The 18,766-nt window shown below is 33.7% G+C and overlaps 1 protein-coding gene across 1 annotated transcript in view; it reads right to left on the bottom strand.

The window, feature by feature from the left end:
* LOC134847868 (uncharacterized) overlaps positions 1-18,561 on the bottom strand; it is a gene marked incomplete at its 3' end in the record, with an annotated part of 32,012 nt that extends 13,451 nt beyond the window's left edge. Inside the window, 7 exon segments of the mRNA XM_063865121.1 lie at positions 11,730-11,959; positions 13,608-13,631; positions 14,729-14,863; positions 15,228-15,396; positions 16,073-16,222; positions 17,547-17,860; positions 18,191-18,561. Coding sequence (XP_063721191.1) covers positions 11,730-11,959; positions 13,608-13,631; positions 14,729-14,863; positions 15,228-15,396; positions 16,073-16,222; positions 17,547-17,860; positions 18,191-18,425 — 1,257 coding nt within the window.
* Between the last annotated feature and the right edge of the window lie 205 nt (positions 18,562-18,766).

Genomic DNA, 18,766 nt, shown 5'->3' with positions numbered 1-18,766 from the left:
TGTTTCCTAAAATTGTGGTATCTGCTTTTACGGGCTTAGTTCTGTACTTGTGCCATGATTTTAATTGTCTTATTCCTGGATCGAGGTTTTGATATTGTTTTAAGAGTTCAACAGTAATTTTATCTGTTGGGGGGAAAAATATTTTCAATTTCCAGTTTTGATAGGGGAATTGTGTCAAGTGGGTCATGGAGGTCAAAAACTTGATTTATTGTGTATTTTGAATCATTTGTTTGTGGTCCTGATAAATTTATTTTATCAGTTAGATTTTCTTTTTCAATTAATGGAAAAAGATCTTTTTTATGTGGGTGGTGTTTTATTCTTTTTTGTTGAGTGTTATTTTTTATCCATTGTGAGTATGGAATTGGTTTAAAGGTTGATGTGCATAGTAAGTCAACTTCATAGTGAATATTCTGGCAATCTAGGTAGAGTGGAAAATGTTGTAGGTTATTTATCTGTGATTGATAAATATCAGTTTTTACTGCGTATTTGCATTCTAATCGGGGTGATGTTTCATCTTTTGCGAGATAAAATTTAATATTTTGTGGTATTTCAACTGTAGTTTTTCGTGTGAGTAGTTCGGGGGCGTATTTCTACTTAATGTATCTGGTAATGCAAGGTTTTTTCCTGCTGTACAAACTATATGTAAGTTTGGAAATTTCATTAGAATTAGTTGAAATCTATAATTTCTATGATTTGGATTCGACTTTTGTGTAAAGAGAAAAATAATTGGTTTGTGATCTGCGAATAGAACTGTTGGGTGTTTTGATCCAAGTATCAGAAATTCATATTCTGTAAATGTATAAATAATAGCTGTACATTTTCTCATTAGAGTTGAGAGTAATTGAGAGGTGAGAGTAACCTGTAATTTTCTCTATCATTTTCCTTTTTTTTCTTTCTTTTTGAGGTATTTTTTGATCTGGTGTTTTTGTATTGGTTTTTATTGTAGTTGGTTTTGTATTTTGTTTGTCATGATGAATGTTGTGTTGTTCATCTACTTCTTTTTCTGTATGTGGATGATTTTGAATAACTTTTAAACCTGTGAAAGAATATAATTGAGTTAATTCGCGTAGTGCGTACTCTTTTGGGTAGTAGGACAATAGATTGTTTCGATGTTGAACAATTTCTTTTTGATTTGAATCGGTTAGTTTATATGTTACCTCAGTGGGTTTGGCAATTATTTGTTATGGTCCTTTTCGAAGGGGTTGTATTTTTCTAGAAATTCCTTTTTGTGTATTTAAGTTAGGTATTAAGACAAATGTTCCAATTTTTAAGTCTGTGGCTGGTGTAAAACGTGAATTAATTTGGTCGTTAATATTTTGCCTTTGTAACAATTTTTTTTGTTATTTTTTGGTAAATTTCATTGTGTTTTTTATCTCTATTTAAAATCCATTCAGTGTGTGTGCCGGAGGCTAATTTAAGAATTTGTGGGTGATGAAAATGATTTTCATCATGTTTGTGTAAAAATAGGTTATAACAAATTGAATCTTTATTTGGTTGGCAATAACCTTGTGCATTTTTATGAGAATTTGCTGTAAACATAATTGGTTTACGCGGTTTTTGATTAAAAACCATTTCGTATGGTGACATTCCTAGAGTTGTCGTGATTTGTGAATTATATGCTAAGGGAAATAATTTTACATCTGCTGACCATTCTGTGTATTTGGTATCAGTTCCATGTATGATACATCTGTGATATTCTTGTAATGAACGGTTCATACCTTCGACTAAACCGTTTGCCCAAGGTGCATGAGATGTACGTGGTTTATGTTTGATGTTATATAAGTGGCATAGTGTGATGACTTCATTATTTATGAATTCTGTACCGTTGTCTGTAACTAAGATTTCGGGTAATCCGAATTTAGCTATCCAGTGTTCATAAAGTGTCGTGTAAGCATAATAAGCATTACAATGTGGTACCGGCTTGAGTGCTACATAATGTGTAAACGTGTCAACAATTACCATAATGTAGGAGTTTCCTTCTGAGGATGGTGAAATGGGTCCTTTTGTATCAAACGAAATGCGATGGTTAAAATATAAACTTTGTCCTTTAAAATCTTGTTTTTGTGCTATTTCTTTTTGATTTGGATAAGGTTTATTTAGTTGACATACTATACAATCATTGCGTAATACTTTTATCCAAATTGGTGCATTTGGGAAATAAAAATTTTGTGTAAAGTTTGAGTATGTTTTCTCTGATCCGGAGTGTCCTTTAGTATTTTGTGTATGTGAGATGTTAAAGCTATTAATATCAGACTTAAAGGAAGACAAGGAACTTTAGAATCATTTAATTGATATTCTAAAAGATCTGTATTTTCATTAATTGCTGTGTTATTAAATCTTCGGAAAAATCGGAGGAGTGTTTTGTTTCCTAAAATTGTGGTATCTGCTTTTACGGGCTTAGTTTTGTATTTGTGCCATGATTTTAATTGTTTTTTTACTGGATCGAGGTTTGGATATTGTTTTAAGAGTTCAACAGTATCTTTATCTGTTGGGGGGAAAATATTTTCAATTTCCAGTTTTGATAGGGGAATTGTGTCAAGTGGGTCATTGAGGTCAAAAACTTGATTTATTGTGTATTTTGAATCATTTGTTTGTTGTCTTGATAAATTTATTTTATCAGTTAGATTTTCTTTTTCAATTAATGGAAAAAGATCGTTTTTATGTGGGTGGTGTTTTATTTTTTTTTGTTGAGTGTTATTTTTTATCCATTGTGAGTATGGAATTGGTTTAAAAGTTGATGTGCCTAGTAAATCAACTTCATAGTGAATATTCTGGCAATCTAGGTAGAGTGGAAAATTTTGTAGGTTATTTATCTGTGATTGATCAATATCAGTTTTTACTGCGTATTTGCATTCTAATCGGGGTGATGTTTCATCTTTTGCGAGATAAAATTTAATATTTTGTGGTATTTCAACTGTAGTTTTTCGTGTGAGTAGTTCGGGGGCGTATTTCTACTTAGTGTATCTGGTAATGCAAGGTTTTTTCCTGCTGTCCAAACTATATGTAATTTGGAAATTTCATTAGAATTAGTTGAAATCTATAACCTCTATGATTTGGATTCGACTTTTGTGTAAAGAGAAAAACAATTGGTTTGTGATCTTTGAATAGAACTGTTGGGTGTTTTGATCCAAGTATCAGAAATTCATATTCTGTAAATGTATAAATAATAGCTGTACATTTTCTCAATAGAGTTGAGAGTCGTAGCTCTGCTTGAGTGAATAATCGAGAATTTGCTGATATAAGGTTCATTTTATTTGTACTACTGTGTGATTGTAGTAATGCTGCGCCGATGCCAAAATTTGAAGCATCGCACATTGCATTGAATGGTTGTTTGGGTCTGGAATTGTGTTTGAAATTTGTTCAGTTAAAAGTTTTTTAATTTCTTCAAATCGTGTTTGATGTTCAGTGGTCCATTCAAAGTTATTTTGTTGTCTGAGGATATTATAGAAGGTTCTTAAGTATAATTGCATTTTATGAACGTATTTGCTTAAGAAATTTAACATTCCAAGGAATTCTTGGATTATCTTTTTGTTTGTTGGTGGCTGAAGTTTTTGAAGAGCATCTATGCGTGATTTTAATGGGGTGATAGTGTTTCGTTCAATATTATGTCCTAAAAAATTAACTCGTGTTGGAAAGAAGTGTGATTTATCGGGAGCGGCCTTCAGATTTTCGTTCTGAAGTATTTTATGATAGTGTAAACATTTCTTCTTTAGTTTGTGATTGCATAAAAACATCGTCTAAATAGGTGATTGCGTTTTTCTTGAGTGTTAGTGGTCTAAAATTTTTACTCATAAAAGCTGAAAAAGCTGCTGGTCCTATGGATATTCCATAGAATAAGGGATTCAATTCATATTGTTGATTTCCAACAACAAATTGTGTTAAACGTCGTGATTGTTCATCTAGTGGCATTTGATTGTATGCACTATTCATATTTGCGGTTGTAAAGTATTTTCCATTTATCTTTGTTAAGATAACTTGTTTTGGTTCAATAGGCCAATTGCATTTTGATTCATCAATTAGTGAATTGAGATATCTGGCGTCTAAAACTATTTTTAGTGATTCGCCTTTTGCTAGAATGATAACAGGGTTGATAAAAGTGTTACCTTGTGGTTGTTCTTCCTTATTTACTGGTGAAATAATTTTGTATTATTCTAGAATGTCAAGTAATCTATTTACTTTGTCGTGTAAGTGAATTGGTACTTTTTTGGCTCTTTGTTTTTTCAAAACTGCGTCGGGTTTTAACGGGAGATGTAGCGATGACCTGATTTTTCCAACGTCAAATTTTGATGTTGCGTAGACTGTTGAATATTTTAACAGTTGCTTTGCTAATTTATCAAATTCGATTTGTGTAATTTGTGAATGTTCAAAATTAAACATTGTTAAAAATTTTTGTCGTTCTTTTGTGTAATTTGTTATATTGAATGTTGGTTTAAAGTATGGTGTTTTTGTGAAGTAATCTGTGTTTCTCTTTTCATTACTTACTATGTTATTTATGGATAATTCTTCGTCAAGAATTGTTGATTGGCAAATATCTAATAATTGGAGTATATTATTAACGCGGTAGGCTACTTCATGTATGGGTGAGATTGTAGCGTTTGTTTTACAATTTCCTAGAAGTCCTAAGGGTAATGTTACTTGATATGGTGTATTGTTATACACGTGTAACGAAATGATGTCGGAATTCGTGTTTTTTTCAAATATTTAATAGATGAGATCGTGATTTTGAAAAATTTGTGAATAGGTTTAAATTCAAAATCTGACATAAAAAGTTGTTGTTTATTTTGACTTTTATCATACTGGTGAACTTGTTTTATTGAAAAATTATATATATTTCCTGATAATGATTTCAGGTGTTTCCGTTGTTGATTATAAATGGGATGAAATTTTGAGAAGAATGGTGGTTGTTTGTTTAATCTGTGAAAAATGTTAGAGCTGTATTTTTTGTTTATGTGTACTTATCTTTGATTAGTATTTTACTATTTCAGATGTTGATATTGTGCTTAATATCTGTTATATGAAATGTTTGTTTAAACGGTCTGTTTAAAATTTTGTTTTGTTCCATTGTTCTCGTGGGGAGAAGGAATAATTGGATTTTTCCATAATTTACTAATGTTGATCTTTGTGCTGTTGCTAGTTTACTGGAGGTTTCAAGAGGCGTTAATTTTGGATGTAATTTTTTGATTTCATTCCATGTGGGGATAATAATTATATTTGATTCTGCTCCTGAATCAATTAAAAAATCAATTTCAAGATCTGGTGGTTGAAATTCTTTGTTTCTTGGGCTTTCCAATAGAAATGGTATTGTCCAAATTTTTTCTTTGGGTTGTTCTTTCTGTATATTTTGATAAATATGATTTGTGTTTGAGCATTGTTTTTCACTTTTTTTATCGGGTTTAATTACCGTGTTTATTTCGTTTACTTCTTGTGTAGTTTGTGTAGTATCGGTGGGTCCAATATAGTAATTGTGAAGGAGTTCCAATTGATTTTCATATATATGTGATGTAAAAGGTTGTTCATATATGACAATTTCATAGTCGTTTTCTACTGTTATCATATTTACTGAGATAGTATTTTCTGTATCACTCTCTGTATCTGATGATTCACAATGTATATGATTCAGTTGTATTTCGTGATTTTCTGTGTTATCTATACCTGGAGGGTCTGAAGTTGTTTCTTCATTTGTTTGCACTTGATTAATGTGTCTTTGATGTTTTGGTGTACTACTTCTGTATCGATGTCTAGAGTCAGGGTAGCGGTTATTATTCCTATGTGGTGACTGGGAATAATTTCTATATCGATTATTGTAACTTGAATTTCGATTTTGTGAATTGTTTCGTGATCTGTTTTGATAATTATTATTTGATCTGTGATAGTTTGATCTATTATATGAATTATTTCTTGATCGATTGTTCGAGTAATTCTGATTTTGATTGTTCGAATAACTTCTATTTCTATTCTGTGAATAGTTTCTATTTCTGTTGTATGATGAGTTTCGTGATTGATTATTGGAATAGTGTCTTTTCCTTAGATTTGATTGGGAACTGGATCCAGAAACAAATTGTGTTGCATTGGAATTTGATCTTGAATTAGTTATTTTGGTTATTTTGACTATTCGATCGGTTATAAGTATTTTGTGAAGAATTTCGTGTATTTCTTCGTTCTGGTGATCTTCCTCTATAACTTGAGTTATATGGTGATTGATGCCTTGTGTTATTGGTGTTGTTCGGAAGTGGTTTTCCTGAACTGTTATTACTATATATATTTTTGTTCGGTAGGCTTTGATCTTTTTTCATGTATTGATAGAACGATTTATTTGGTTCTTTATGCTTTTGAGGTTTATTCTGATTGTCTTGTTGTTTTTGTCTACATTCGGAGATACTGTGTCCGTATCGTCGGCAATAATTACACCATTTTTTGAAGGATGGTTTGCCTTTAAAAGTTGGAGGTTTTTCATAGATATTCAGTATTTCAGTGATTTTTTCAAATAAGTCTGTATCTGATTCCTGTATGTTATTTATATGTGTAGTGCTTGTTTCAATTCGATTAACATATTGTAGTTTTAGATTTTTCTGTTTCTTCGAGTTTCATTGTGATTTCGGCTTGTTCTAGTTTATCTACTAAATTTCGAAAATCTAAGTCTGGTTCTCGAATTGAGGAAGGATGAGATGCTCTCTTTTTTATTGCTATTTTCCTTAATTGAGGTGTTAAGGTCATCATTAAAATTTCTGTCATTTTTGTGTTTTTGTAGTCATGTGTATTAAGTGAATATGCTTTTCGAACTAGTGTTTCGATACGTACTGCTAATTGTTTGATAGTTTCATTTGGTAATCTGCGAATTTCATTACATAAAACTCTTTGGTGTTGTTTCTTTCTTTCGGAGTCAAACATTTTTGAAAATTCTTGTGTAAACCTTTTCCAATTTGATTTTATTTCTATAGGCAATACTGAAAACCATTTTTGGGCTGCGCCGTCTAAAGTTGTTTGTATCAACTCTGTGCGTCGATGTATCCAGTTTTGATGTAGTGGCGTATTAATTGGTTCAGGTCCTATATTTAAAATCAAATTTGCTGTTACTGCATTTAAATAGTCTTCTACAGAATATTCAGAATCTGTTCCTGTGAATACCATCAGTGGTTTATTGGATGTTATTGATGATCCACCCATGAGGTATGGATTCATTGTCATCTGTAGTGATTCTGCGGCATTTGGCATTTGCGAAAAATTTGAAAGTTGATTTTTTGTTATTTCGTGTTGCTGAAGGTAATATGGAAGCGGTATTTCATTTTGCATTTGAGTTGGTTGATAAGACTGCATTAACATTGGGTTTTGTGGTTGTATTGGTTGGAAAGATTGTGTGTTAAATGGGTTTTGTATATGCATTTGTTGTGGATTTTGTATATCTGTTGGATTTTGTGGGTAAATTTTTATATTTCGAGGTGGTTGAGGTTGTCGTGGTCTTTGTGTGCGATATTCTTCAGTGTATGCTGAAAAAATATCTGGTTGATGATAGTCGTCTTTATCAGATGATAAATAGTTTGTATTATATGGTGTATATTGATTATTATTATTTTGTTGAGAGAATGGGTAATTTTCACTATAATCCTGTGTAGGTTGTGGATTATCTGGAAAACTTACTGAATTGGTCGATGTTTTCGGGAGATTCCAATAATTGGAACATACGTGATTAAAATTTTGTGTATTTTTTCGGGGAGGTTGGTTTGTTCTTAGTTTGTGAGCATAATTATAATTGTGTTCTGCAAAGGTGTTTCTTGTGAATGGTTTTCGTGTTTTTGACGGTATTGTCATTGGTCTATACGTTTGATAATCCATATGTGAATATTTTGGAATAGTTTAACGGTTGATTGTAAGGTTACTTGTGCCAATGAAGTATTTGTATTTCTTGGTGTTGTCAAATTTGGTTGTATTGGTGAAATACTTTGTTGTGTAGTTGTTGTTGTTTGAACGATTTCTTCATTTATGATGTGTGATGGTGTTTGAATATCTTGTTGTGTAAGATTTCTAGTTCCATTAAGGTTTTCGTTATGTATGACGGTCGAATTTAAACTGTTATTTCGTGTATCAGGTAAGAATGTATTATAGTTTAATGGTGTTGCATCAATGGTTAATGGTATTACTTTTACATAATCTCTGTGATAAGATATTGTACTTATTGCTTGACTTGAGATAGATTGTGGGATGTTTATCATTGTAGGATGAGACCATTCAGGGTCCCAAACGTAGTCTGATTGTTCTGAAAGGAAAGTGTCGTCATTTGTATTCTGAGGTCTGAAATTTTTTCTTGCTTGTGAAATTAAATCTAAATTGTGGGTGAAATAATCTATTTTGAACCATGCTAAAATCTTTTGTAAATCATGTTTAGTGTGTTGTGAAACATCATCTTTAGTGAAATTTTCTTTAATTATATGTAGAAATGTTGAAAATAATGCGATTTCATTTCGTACTTTTGTATGTTTGGATGTTTCAGTTGGTGAGATACTTTGAAATTCTGTTTTTTCTAATATAGATATATAAGTATATATTATTGCAAAAACTTCGTTAGTGAATATGGAGTTTGCTCTTTGTGAATTATGATATTGTATGCTTTTGATATATTCTAGGAATACTTTTGAAAATTCTAATTCAATATCGTCTGTTTGGATTATATATTTGCGATGGGCTGTATTGGGTGTGCTGACTTCTATGGTGTAGATTCCATATTATTGTGGTAGATAACATATGTCTTTCAAATAATGTTCAATAATTTGTCTTTTGATTTTTACACTTGAGAATTCTGCTTTGCATGGACTGATTCCGGGTTCAAACAAATTTACGAGTAAGTTCTTGCAAAAATCATGTTGACCTCTATCGTCGGGTGAATCTATAAGAAAGGGGTAAACTGCTTCATCATCTGGACTATCGTCACTTTGAGTGTGGCTCATTTTTTTCGTTTGATGACTGTTAATATATAACTATCGATGTGTCTAATTGGTTGATTCCAGTTATACAAGTGTACTGGTTTGTGTTTGTATTGCTTTTTTATTCTTCTTTTTCCTCTTTTTGATGAATTTGAAGTTGTTTCTGAGTCGGAAAAATATAATTGATCGTGGATGGGACAATTTTTATCAACTGATTCTTTTAATTTGTAGAGTTCATCTAAACTGCTGGCTTCTGATTCAGAAAATGCGTTTCTATTTTTTGAAAATCTTTTTCGTGTGATTTGTCTTTGTTTGTTTATAATTTTTCTTTTTATTGTTTGTCGTTTTGTTCTAATGTATCCAACTGTTTGTGTATGAGGTGTGATTACAAGATCGTATTTTTTGTTATCTATTTCACAGTTGTGTAAAAGGATTGCTTGTTTATTTCCTAAGTTTTTGAATAACATAAGGTTTAGGATGAGGGATGCAAGAAGTTGTTAGTTATTTCTATTTCCTTAGACTGTTAGTCCTTACAATTTTTTTTGGTTAGCTTAACCTGGGTCTTATCTTTTTGTTCAAGGTTGGAGAGAAAAGTATATCGATTCCGGACTATGATTTTTTACTCTTCGTGGCTAGTCTAAGCTAAGGTGTTAACTTACTTAATCTTACTTAGGGGTAGTGATTGTGTTCAAGGGTTGGAGAATAGTAAATCGATCCACAAGGTTCAGGTATAATTAGGTATAACGCAAGTAGTTCGTTAGATACTGTTTTAAACTTACCAAGTCTAAGATCTATCCTGGGTCTGGTAAGAGGAGGGTTCAAGTGAAGGATGAATAACCGAAGTTCTTCACTGTTTAGCCTAATTTGAATGGTTAGTATTATTTAAAATTTCCATTAGTCCTGGGTCTTTTGAAAAGGTTGGGTAGTGAATCGACGTTTGAGGTCGTTAGACACTTGCTAAGTGGGTGGGGGAGAACAACATTGTTCTGTTGATCCAAGGATAGGCCTTGATGCTCAGGTTTTAATTTTATTGAGATAGAAAATTTATTAAGATCCAAGGATAAGCCTTGATGATCTGATTTTAAAAATTGAGTGAATTTAAGTTTAAAATGATTTAAATTTATTGAATAAAAGATTTAGTTCTTTAATGATATTAGTGAGCTTATGATTGCTGTTATGTTTAGGTGATGGAGCTGGGACAACGAATGATTTATGATTACAAACAATTTATTGTCATGCTACTAATTTTTATTTTTATTTTTAAATAATTATTTTTCAAATATGTTTTATATAATACAGCAGAAATTAAGAAAACGATCTGAGATCTTTTTATCAATCGTTATTGTACATTAATAATTTTGTTTAGCGCCTGAAATGATCATGAAGATTTACTTCAAAATTTTATGTTTGCTAATGAAAATCTAAATTCATTGCTAATAAGAATCTAAATACAAAACTTTGTGTTGGCTTTTGCCGTACAATCATATAACTAAATGGTAAGTTTCTACTTTGTCGTATGTCGTCTCTTGTCCGAGGTCTTCTTCCAATTCCGGGTAATTCTATTATCGTTCGGAATATCGGCTCTGATCTATTGAGTCGTAGAGACATTTCCATTAAAATATTACCGTATAACATTTTGAAAATGTTTTGTCTAATTTCTAATCTATTTTTTGTTAGCTCTAAGCTATTAAGGTCTTATTCGAGACTTATGGTCGCACCAGATGAGTTATAAGCGAAGTGGTTAACTCATAGAGTAATTTCGGATAGGGTACACCGTCTGCTCGTCACGCTATCTTATTTTCAGCCGGATAGATTCGTGCAACTTCTTAGTCTAATACCGATCCTAATCTTACTCTTATACTTACTAGTCTCAGGGTGTTTAACTAGTCTCTGCTAGGCTCAATTGATCTAGGGTATACTGGTTTATTGCGGCTGCTGAAGTTCTCTCGGAGAGGCAACTAATTCTTAAGTTAAATTCAAATCTCTCTGGTGCTGAAATTACAAGTAATTTCAGCACTTACAAATAAGTGGGTTGTTAGTTAGATGGATTATGATTGGTTAATATGAAATATTTTACAGTGGTAAAACATTTAATTTATCCAATTATAAAATGTAGTTTAGATCAGGTTCCACCGAGTTTAGCGGTTTGAGCGTTAAATTGGCACTTTTCTAGTCCCCCATGAGTTTTTGTGAAACTCAATTTACAAAAGCCTATACTTTCGGTGTTCTAAATTTTTTTTAAATGTGTCAGCGTGAACAAGTGAATATATTTTCACAAGGTTTCTGACATGCAAACTGCCGTATCAACAGTTTTTAATTAACTTTACGTAATTTTACGAGGAGGTTTAAACTGGAAAAGAGCCGTTAAAATCACTGTTTTTTCAACTTCAGGGGAGCAATTCGATTGATCAATTTAGGGGGACAATCTTTTGGCAGGGCAGATTTAGGGTAAAGGAACACCAGTTGGCTTGCGGACACAAAAGGTCCATTTTCATGACTTTTTCAGGCCACCGGCCATAAGTTTTTCTTTGGCGCCAATATGTACTAATTTTGAAAAGGGTGCGCCATTTATTGGTCCAACGCTTCTAAAAAGTGGGAAGAAACAGTTTTTCCGGCTTTTTTTTTAGGAAGCTGCGCAAAAAGATAAGAAAGAAAGAGTCTTTATGGTGTTTTGGAAGCCATCGGAAAATCAATTTTGCCCGACCAAAAATTAATAAAGTTTCTGAGTATTTTTTGAAAAACCCCCCTCGATAAAATTCTAGATACTTCCATGCCTAGTGGCTTTTTATTAGGGTCTCAATTCCACGCCTTTACCTTTTTGTTGCCCCAGTAATCGATCTGCACCCCGTTGTCACCCCTGCCCTCCTTCTCCTCGATGAAATCCTGATCTCTAATCTTCTCCCCCGATGCATGGATCATCTTGTAGATCAACACAGCAGTGTACCTTTTGTCCTCCGCACTGGAGTCGGCTGCAGAGTGAACTATCCATCCCTTCTCTTCACACTCTTTGGACTCCAACGAGAAGCACACCGTCACTATTTGTTCTAGAACATTCCATTAACATCTGTCACTATTTGCATCAAACCAACTTTTAATCGATTTTTTTAAGGTTTATGATACATTATCTGTATAAAATTGTTTGCAATCCATTTCTCGACAGTACGGAATATATTGTGATGTAATGTAATAAGAAAAATGAATAAAATGGCCAGTTTCAGGGGCGGATCTAGGATTTTCTCGAGGGTGGAGGGTTTTCAATAAATTTTGGAAGACTTTTTTTAGGCTGACCAAATTGATTTTTCCAGCCCTGTCAAATCCATTCCAATGCATTAAAAAGACTCTGTTTTGGCCAAACTTTCTGCGCCGCAAGCAAAATTTTGAAAAAACAGGCCAAAAAAGGCTTGACCAAAAAATCACGTTTTTACGGCGCGCGCTCCACCCTCAAAATTATTATATATTGGCGCCAAAATCGATTTAAGAAAATTTTTAGTGTCCGTCACCAAAAATGGATATATCAAAATAGTACAAAGGGGGACCCTTTGGGTCGACAGGGGGTCGAATCCCAGAGGGAGGAGGAGGGTGTCCGCTTCCACCCCTTTCTCCTAAATCCGCCCCTGGCAGTTTATTTTTTTCCAATAACTTTGCCACGATGTCTCTTCAGCGGCTAGAATATCAATGATATAGTAGAAAGAAGCATACCGTCATTATTTCCTCTAGAACATTCCAGCAGACGAAGTGAAAAAATCAAAAGAAAGATATCAATTCAATATGGAGCAGTCAACGACGTTTTAGAAATCTGTTTCATTTTTCTAAGATCTACGGCATCAATTGGAAAGAAGAGAGAAGCAGACGATCAACATTTGTTCTAGAGCAATTCAATGGTGGTATATATTATAACTTTTTAATGATTTTTTTAAATATATTTGAGTGTATAACTAAAAGGGCGGATATGCGGAGCTAGATAGAACTCCCCCTGCATCCTCCTTTTTTCTCATTGCCTTATGGGCGCCAAAATAAAAAAAATTGCGGCCTTTTATCATAATTTGTCAAGCACTACAATAGTTTTAGCACAATACGATGCATCGAATAATTAAAACATTTGATTTCTTGAATAGAGGCTATATAGCAGAAATCTGATCTACTTAACAATCCCCCTCCCCCTATGGTATCACCTAAAGAATCTCCACCCCGATAAATAAATACAGTAAATTAGCACTAGAGCTTGTATTGAGAAGTCGAATTTTGCTGCATTCTGATTGGTGGAAAAATCGACCATTTTGATCTACCATTTTGATCTACTTTACAATCTCCCCCTTTCTTGGAAGAGGAGGGGGTAGATTGTTAAGTAGGTCCCAGAAATATTATATCCGCCCTTGTATTTTACATTATCTTTATAAAAGATCAACCTCTGCACGTTACATTACAAGTTCGCGATTTTTCTAAAGAAGCACACTGCTAGAGGTGTTTTTTTTTCTGTTGGTACTTAACCCAAAATTAATTAATCGTGCATATTTTCTGTCCCGAACTTATTAAAATTAACCGTGCTTTATTGAGTCTTCACACATTTTCAACGCCAGATAATTAGAAATTGAAAACAGAGAAGAAAAATCGAGGGTTCGATTTATCAGTTATCAATTACAAGAAAACATCACATTGACCAAAATAGAATCATCGACACAAAATTTTACAAACCGTTTGCTCTTAGTCGGCGAAGAACTAAATTAAAAAATTAGATATACAAAAACATTAATTTAATGGGTTTACAACCAAAATTTTGAAATTAGTAGCTACTTTGAAAATTGAAGTTTCATAGGCAAAAAATTTTTGAGCTTCTCACAAAAAAGAGATTATAATTAATTGCAAAATTAGCCTTGAAAACTATTAGTCAAAACGGATTTATCCATAAAAAAAACCATCAAATAAAGCTAATTATATCTTACTAAAATTTTCATAAGTTTGCCTCGGATTGCCTTGAAAAAAAAGTTTATTTATAGAAAAACATTCGAGCAAGACAAAATATTTCAAATTTGAATTAGCTATGCAACAAAACTTACGACTCAGCAACAAAGCACTTAAAACTTTTAAAACGTTTTGTGCCCACCTCCACTTTAAAATGACGCAGATGTACAGAGCCGATTCAGTTTTTTTTTCTAATGGGATGGGGGATTTCCAAAACATTTTCAAACAATTGTCGATCCATTGTTTAGGTCGTCCAAATTAATCTTCCGAACTCTCTCAGAACACGTTTTGACCAAAAATTTCAAATTTTGGCGTACGCTACCCCTTTAAAACTAAATATTAAATACTGGCACCGAAGATGCCTTTTGGAAAATTTTAAGCTCGGTCGGCCGACAAGGTATAAATCGTAAAATTGTAGCAAGACGAGGGGTCAAATTCTTGTAGTTTCGAACCTCTGAGGGGGTCGAATCTCCCTTTAAGTCCGACCATCTTATGATAGCATTTTTTTCCTTCATCAAAGAATGCAATCTGAGGCCTCTAAGCCGAAATTATGATCCAAACTTCTTAGGTCGATTAAAGGGTTAAAAATGTTCAAAGTTAGTAAAGTTACAATCAGGATATTAATACTCTCCTTTTTGCACCTCTCCTTTTTTGCTACGGAGCGACGGTTTGTAGTTTAATCGGACTACAAAAACCGCCGAATTGATAGCAAAAACTGAATTGAAACCGAAAACAAAGTTACAGTATCACAGTCAAAAGTAACAAAAGGAAGGATCCTATCATAGGAATAGAAACAATGCTACAAATCGTCGCACAAAATTAGCTTCTGCATAAATTTGGACTTGGGTTCCCACCTGGAGGGGTGGAATGTCCGGCCAAATGACCACTTCTGTTTCCACTCCTCGTGCTCATTCGGGATCTCCGACTGCCAGTCTCGCTCTCGTCCGAACCCGAAGTTGTCCTCTGTCGCGAAGAGCCACGGAACGCACCTGAAAATAATGAAATCAGTCATCAAACGAAAGATGCAATATGCAAAACCAACCCAAATATTACCAAACGTTTAACAGTAAAATTCCACTTGATTCGAGAAAAACAATAATATTTAATCGTTTTCATAAATTCAAACATGTGGTTAGAGATTGTCAGGTATTGCGACCTGTTTCTGATCCCCATAAAGAGCGTAATAATTTTCAGTAATAAAAACGATATATTATGAAAATAACGCAAAAGATTCGTTCAAACATAGTAATCAGACGAAAAAAAAAATCATAGTCATTACACGAAAAATATGCTACGTCACTCGAAGAACCATTGACTTCCTGTGAACCAATTTATTACTTCTTAATTAATTACTTTTGATTTTGCTCATCGAGTTGGCTGTCGGCAGGGGCCCGAGAGTGTCTTGGTTCTCGGATCCAGCAAGACTGACGGCATCATTCACAATGGTCGCCATCTGCTGAACTGGAACTAAAGAAGGCGCTCGCGATTTGTTGGCTTGAAAGGCATTCCCAAATGGCTTTTTCTGAAAAAAAAGAAAGAAAAAACTGTTATGTGCTTGAATTTTCACAGATAGCAAACGCCCAAACAAGGCAAGGCGAATTTTTGGAGTCTAGTTTTTATTTGAAAAAAAAAACAAGTACAGGATATATATCGATATCTCGGTAAATGATTTTTTTGGCTTAGCATTATTAAATTAAAACAAGCATTTGATTCAAAATGAAGTTCATACGCCAACGGATTTTCAAGGTGCATGCCCTGCGACGAGCTGATGTGGTTTTGGTTTTCTCTTCAGCCGGAATAAATTGTTAACGTTCAAGTTCATTTAATGTTTATCATTAACCTAAAATGGTATAATTTGTCCCATTTAACTACTCGAGGTCAATTTTTTGGCATTAACTATAACAATTTGCAAAAGGTTCCAAATTTTGGAGGATCTTGAGACATACTTTGTCTGGAAAATTAGCTTAAGCATGCAAAATTTTTCTCAATTAGGTCATTTGATCTTTATAATTAATTCTGTTTTTTTTTTCATCTACAGGTGTTTATACAGTTTAGCAATGTTCAATTTGAAGGAGGAGAGTTTATCAACTCAACTTCAGAAGCTACGTTGAAAATGTCTGAGGGAAGGTCAGTACTCTCGACCTTCTTCCAACTTTTTGCAACTCTCTCTATATAAACATAAGTGCAATGTTAGTTACGGAGTTCAGAGGAGGAACGGGTGTTCTGAGTGTTCCCTGTGGATTGAGAGGCGATGTTGCCATCTTGGCTGACTCAGATGTAGAGGGTGCCTGGAACACCGAGGGAGTGTGCATGTCGACACTTTCACGCTCCACAGCAGCAGCTTCATCCTAAAATTATCATTATTAATCAGAACAACACTGCTTGTATCAGAGCAAAGCCCTGAATGTTCCCAGTGCCTTTTAGTGTCTATAGAGTAGTGCTCGCTTTAAAAAAAAAGATGGAGTTTTCGAAGAAAAAAAAAGCTTTTCGAGATTTTTTGACCAACATCCAAATGCTATGTTAAGTACAAAGTGACACAATTCGCATATTGCAGGAAAGTAGATTGACCTAATGGCAAGACTCAATTCAATTTAGAACAATGTTTGAGACGGATTAAATCTCTGTTTACGCGTCAATATCACGAAACGCAGTTGTCCCAAATTGGCCCAATTAGCAATTTTCAAACTTTTTAAAAATTATCACAGGCAAAATATTTTTTTTTTCAATTTTGAGCTTAAGACAACAGTATTTTTCGAATGATATAAAACCATTCTGTCAGCAACAGCTAGTTAAAAAATTAAACTTAATTAGTTTTTGTTCCAAGTATTTTCAAAAAAAAAATGTCAGAATAATTGTTCTCGGGGTGTTTTTTTCTCTCCAGACAATTTGCAACTTTTTTACTTGCACTTTTTGACAAAGCTTCTTAATATCATTCAAAGAGTTTTGTTCTCTTCAGCTCAAATTCAAAAATAGATATCACCTGTGCTCATTGTTCTTGAAGTTATGGGGTCTAAAAATTGCCAATTTGGCCAATTTGCGACAATTAACTCGCAATATATTTTGTGCTATCAACGTGTAAGCGGAGATTTAATTCGTCTTAAGAATCGTTCCAAATTGAAAAAAAGCCAAACCATTTGGCCTATTTAATAGTTCGCTAAAAGCGAAAAAAAATCATTTATACTTTAGATAGCACATGTGGGACGATTTAGAAAAAAACTCGGAACAGAATTCTGCTTTTTTTCATTATTTTGTATGTCATCCATTTTCAAAAGTGAGCACTACTCCATAGACCTTAAAATGCGGTCGAAGCATTCAGGGCTTTGCCTTGATATGAGCCGTCTTGATGTCTTTAGCAGCAGGAAAAAAAAGCCGTATTGCATCATTGCTTTAAAATATTTTTCATACAAGCTTATCAATAGGTATTTTAAAACACATCCTAAGTTGGTAAAACATTCTACTAAGTCTTTTGAATGTAGTTTGAACCTCGTTTGCTGTCAATGTTAACGTCCATCTGTCTAAAGTTGCTTAGTTGCTCAATAAATTTTATAAAGAACGTTTCGGTACCCTGAAACAACTCATAAAGTGTTCTGCCTCAATCAGTTTCATTAACTTTAGCCCTACGTTGACTCAATCATATTGAAAAAAAACTCATAAATCTAGGAACTGTTGAACCTTGTAAGCTTGCGTTTGCCACTCTCGCTTCTCATAAGCTGTATTGGCACTCAATTGGTCCAAATTCTCAGCCAATAGCGACTCTAGTTCTTCAGTCACAGTTTGTTCATCTTCATCAAAAGTGTCGAGAGTGAAAGCGACCTTCATCAACAGGTTAAAAGCAGCTTGTTTGCACTGTTCGAACTTGAACTTCTGCGAGTTTCGGAACTCATCGCTCTCCCCTCCGTCGTCGTCGTTTAGAAGTTCCTGTTGGAGATCGATCGGAAGATTCGAACTGACCTGGGCTAGTTCATTTGGGGTCAGACTGTCGAGACCTGAAAAATATCGGCTTAGAAACACATTGAAGTACCCGGGTTGGGCTCATATTGAAAATTAGTGATGAAAAAAAACAAAGATCGCCATCGATGAACTTGCGTTAATAGCGAATTTTATCAATGTTTTTTCGCTAATCTAGCGCAGGAAAAATGCAAATTTTTTATCGATCGATTATCGCTAAATTAGCGCTGAAAAATTGCTTCATTTTTCTAGCGAGACAGAAGCTGAAAAAAATCTAATTAAATAATTTGGTTGGTGGGGGGGGGGGGGGTATACAGCAGTGTGGTGCCAAGAATGGACGTAAGCGGCATCGAATCCATTAATCATACCTTTGCGCCTGCCAATTTCTGTCTTGTTGAAATAAGCCAAGAACTTTGGATGTGGCGACACAGTATTAACAGGAATAGTCGTCTTCTTAGCCCTGGCAGGATGGAAGGAATGTCTTGCTTTTGGGTTCAATTCCTGGAAAAAGAACACGCCTTGCGTGAACTCTTTGATGTCAGCTGGCTGAACTATGGGTAACAGAACAGAAGCGTTCGAGTTGCTTTGTTCACCGCTGCTCATTTTTGCTTTTTTTTCTTACATTATGTGAAAACATTTAAAGAAAAATGTACCAATGCTGTAATGAGTTTTGACGAGAAAAATGTACAAATGATTGATAAATTATACGTTATCAAAAATAATCTTTTAAAACGCATGAAAGCAAACTACTGTAAAACGATAAACTAAGTTTTGAAGTGTGTTGTTTTCTGTTTAATAATGTTGTGCTCATATAACGTCTGTGGCTCATATAACGTTGTTACGCCAACTCCTAAAAATGCTGAACATTTTACCATGAAATTCAAATAATTTGAAATTTTTGCGCATTTTTGTGCATTTAGATTATAAATTGCAAGCATAAACTG

Source organism: Symsagittifera roscoffensis, chromosome 6 (assembly GCF_963678635.1).
Source record: "Symsagittifera roscoffensis chromosome 6, txSymRosc1.1, whole genome shotgun sequence".
In the NCBI taxonomy this organism is placed as follows: domain Eukaryota; kingdom Metazoa; phylum Xenacoelomorpha; order Acoela; family Convolutidae; genus Symsagittifera; species Symsagittifera roscoffensis.
This window is presented reverse-complemented; position numbering and strand designations above follow the sequence as displayed.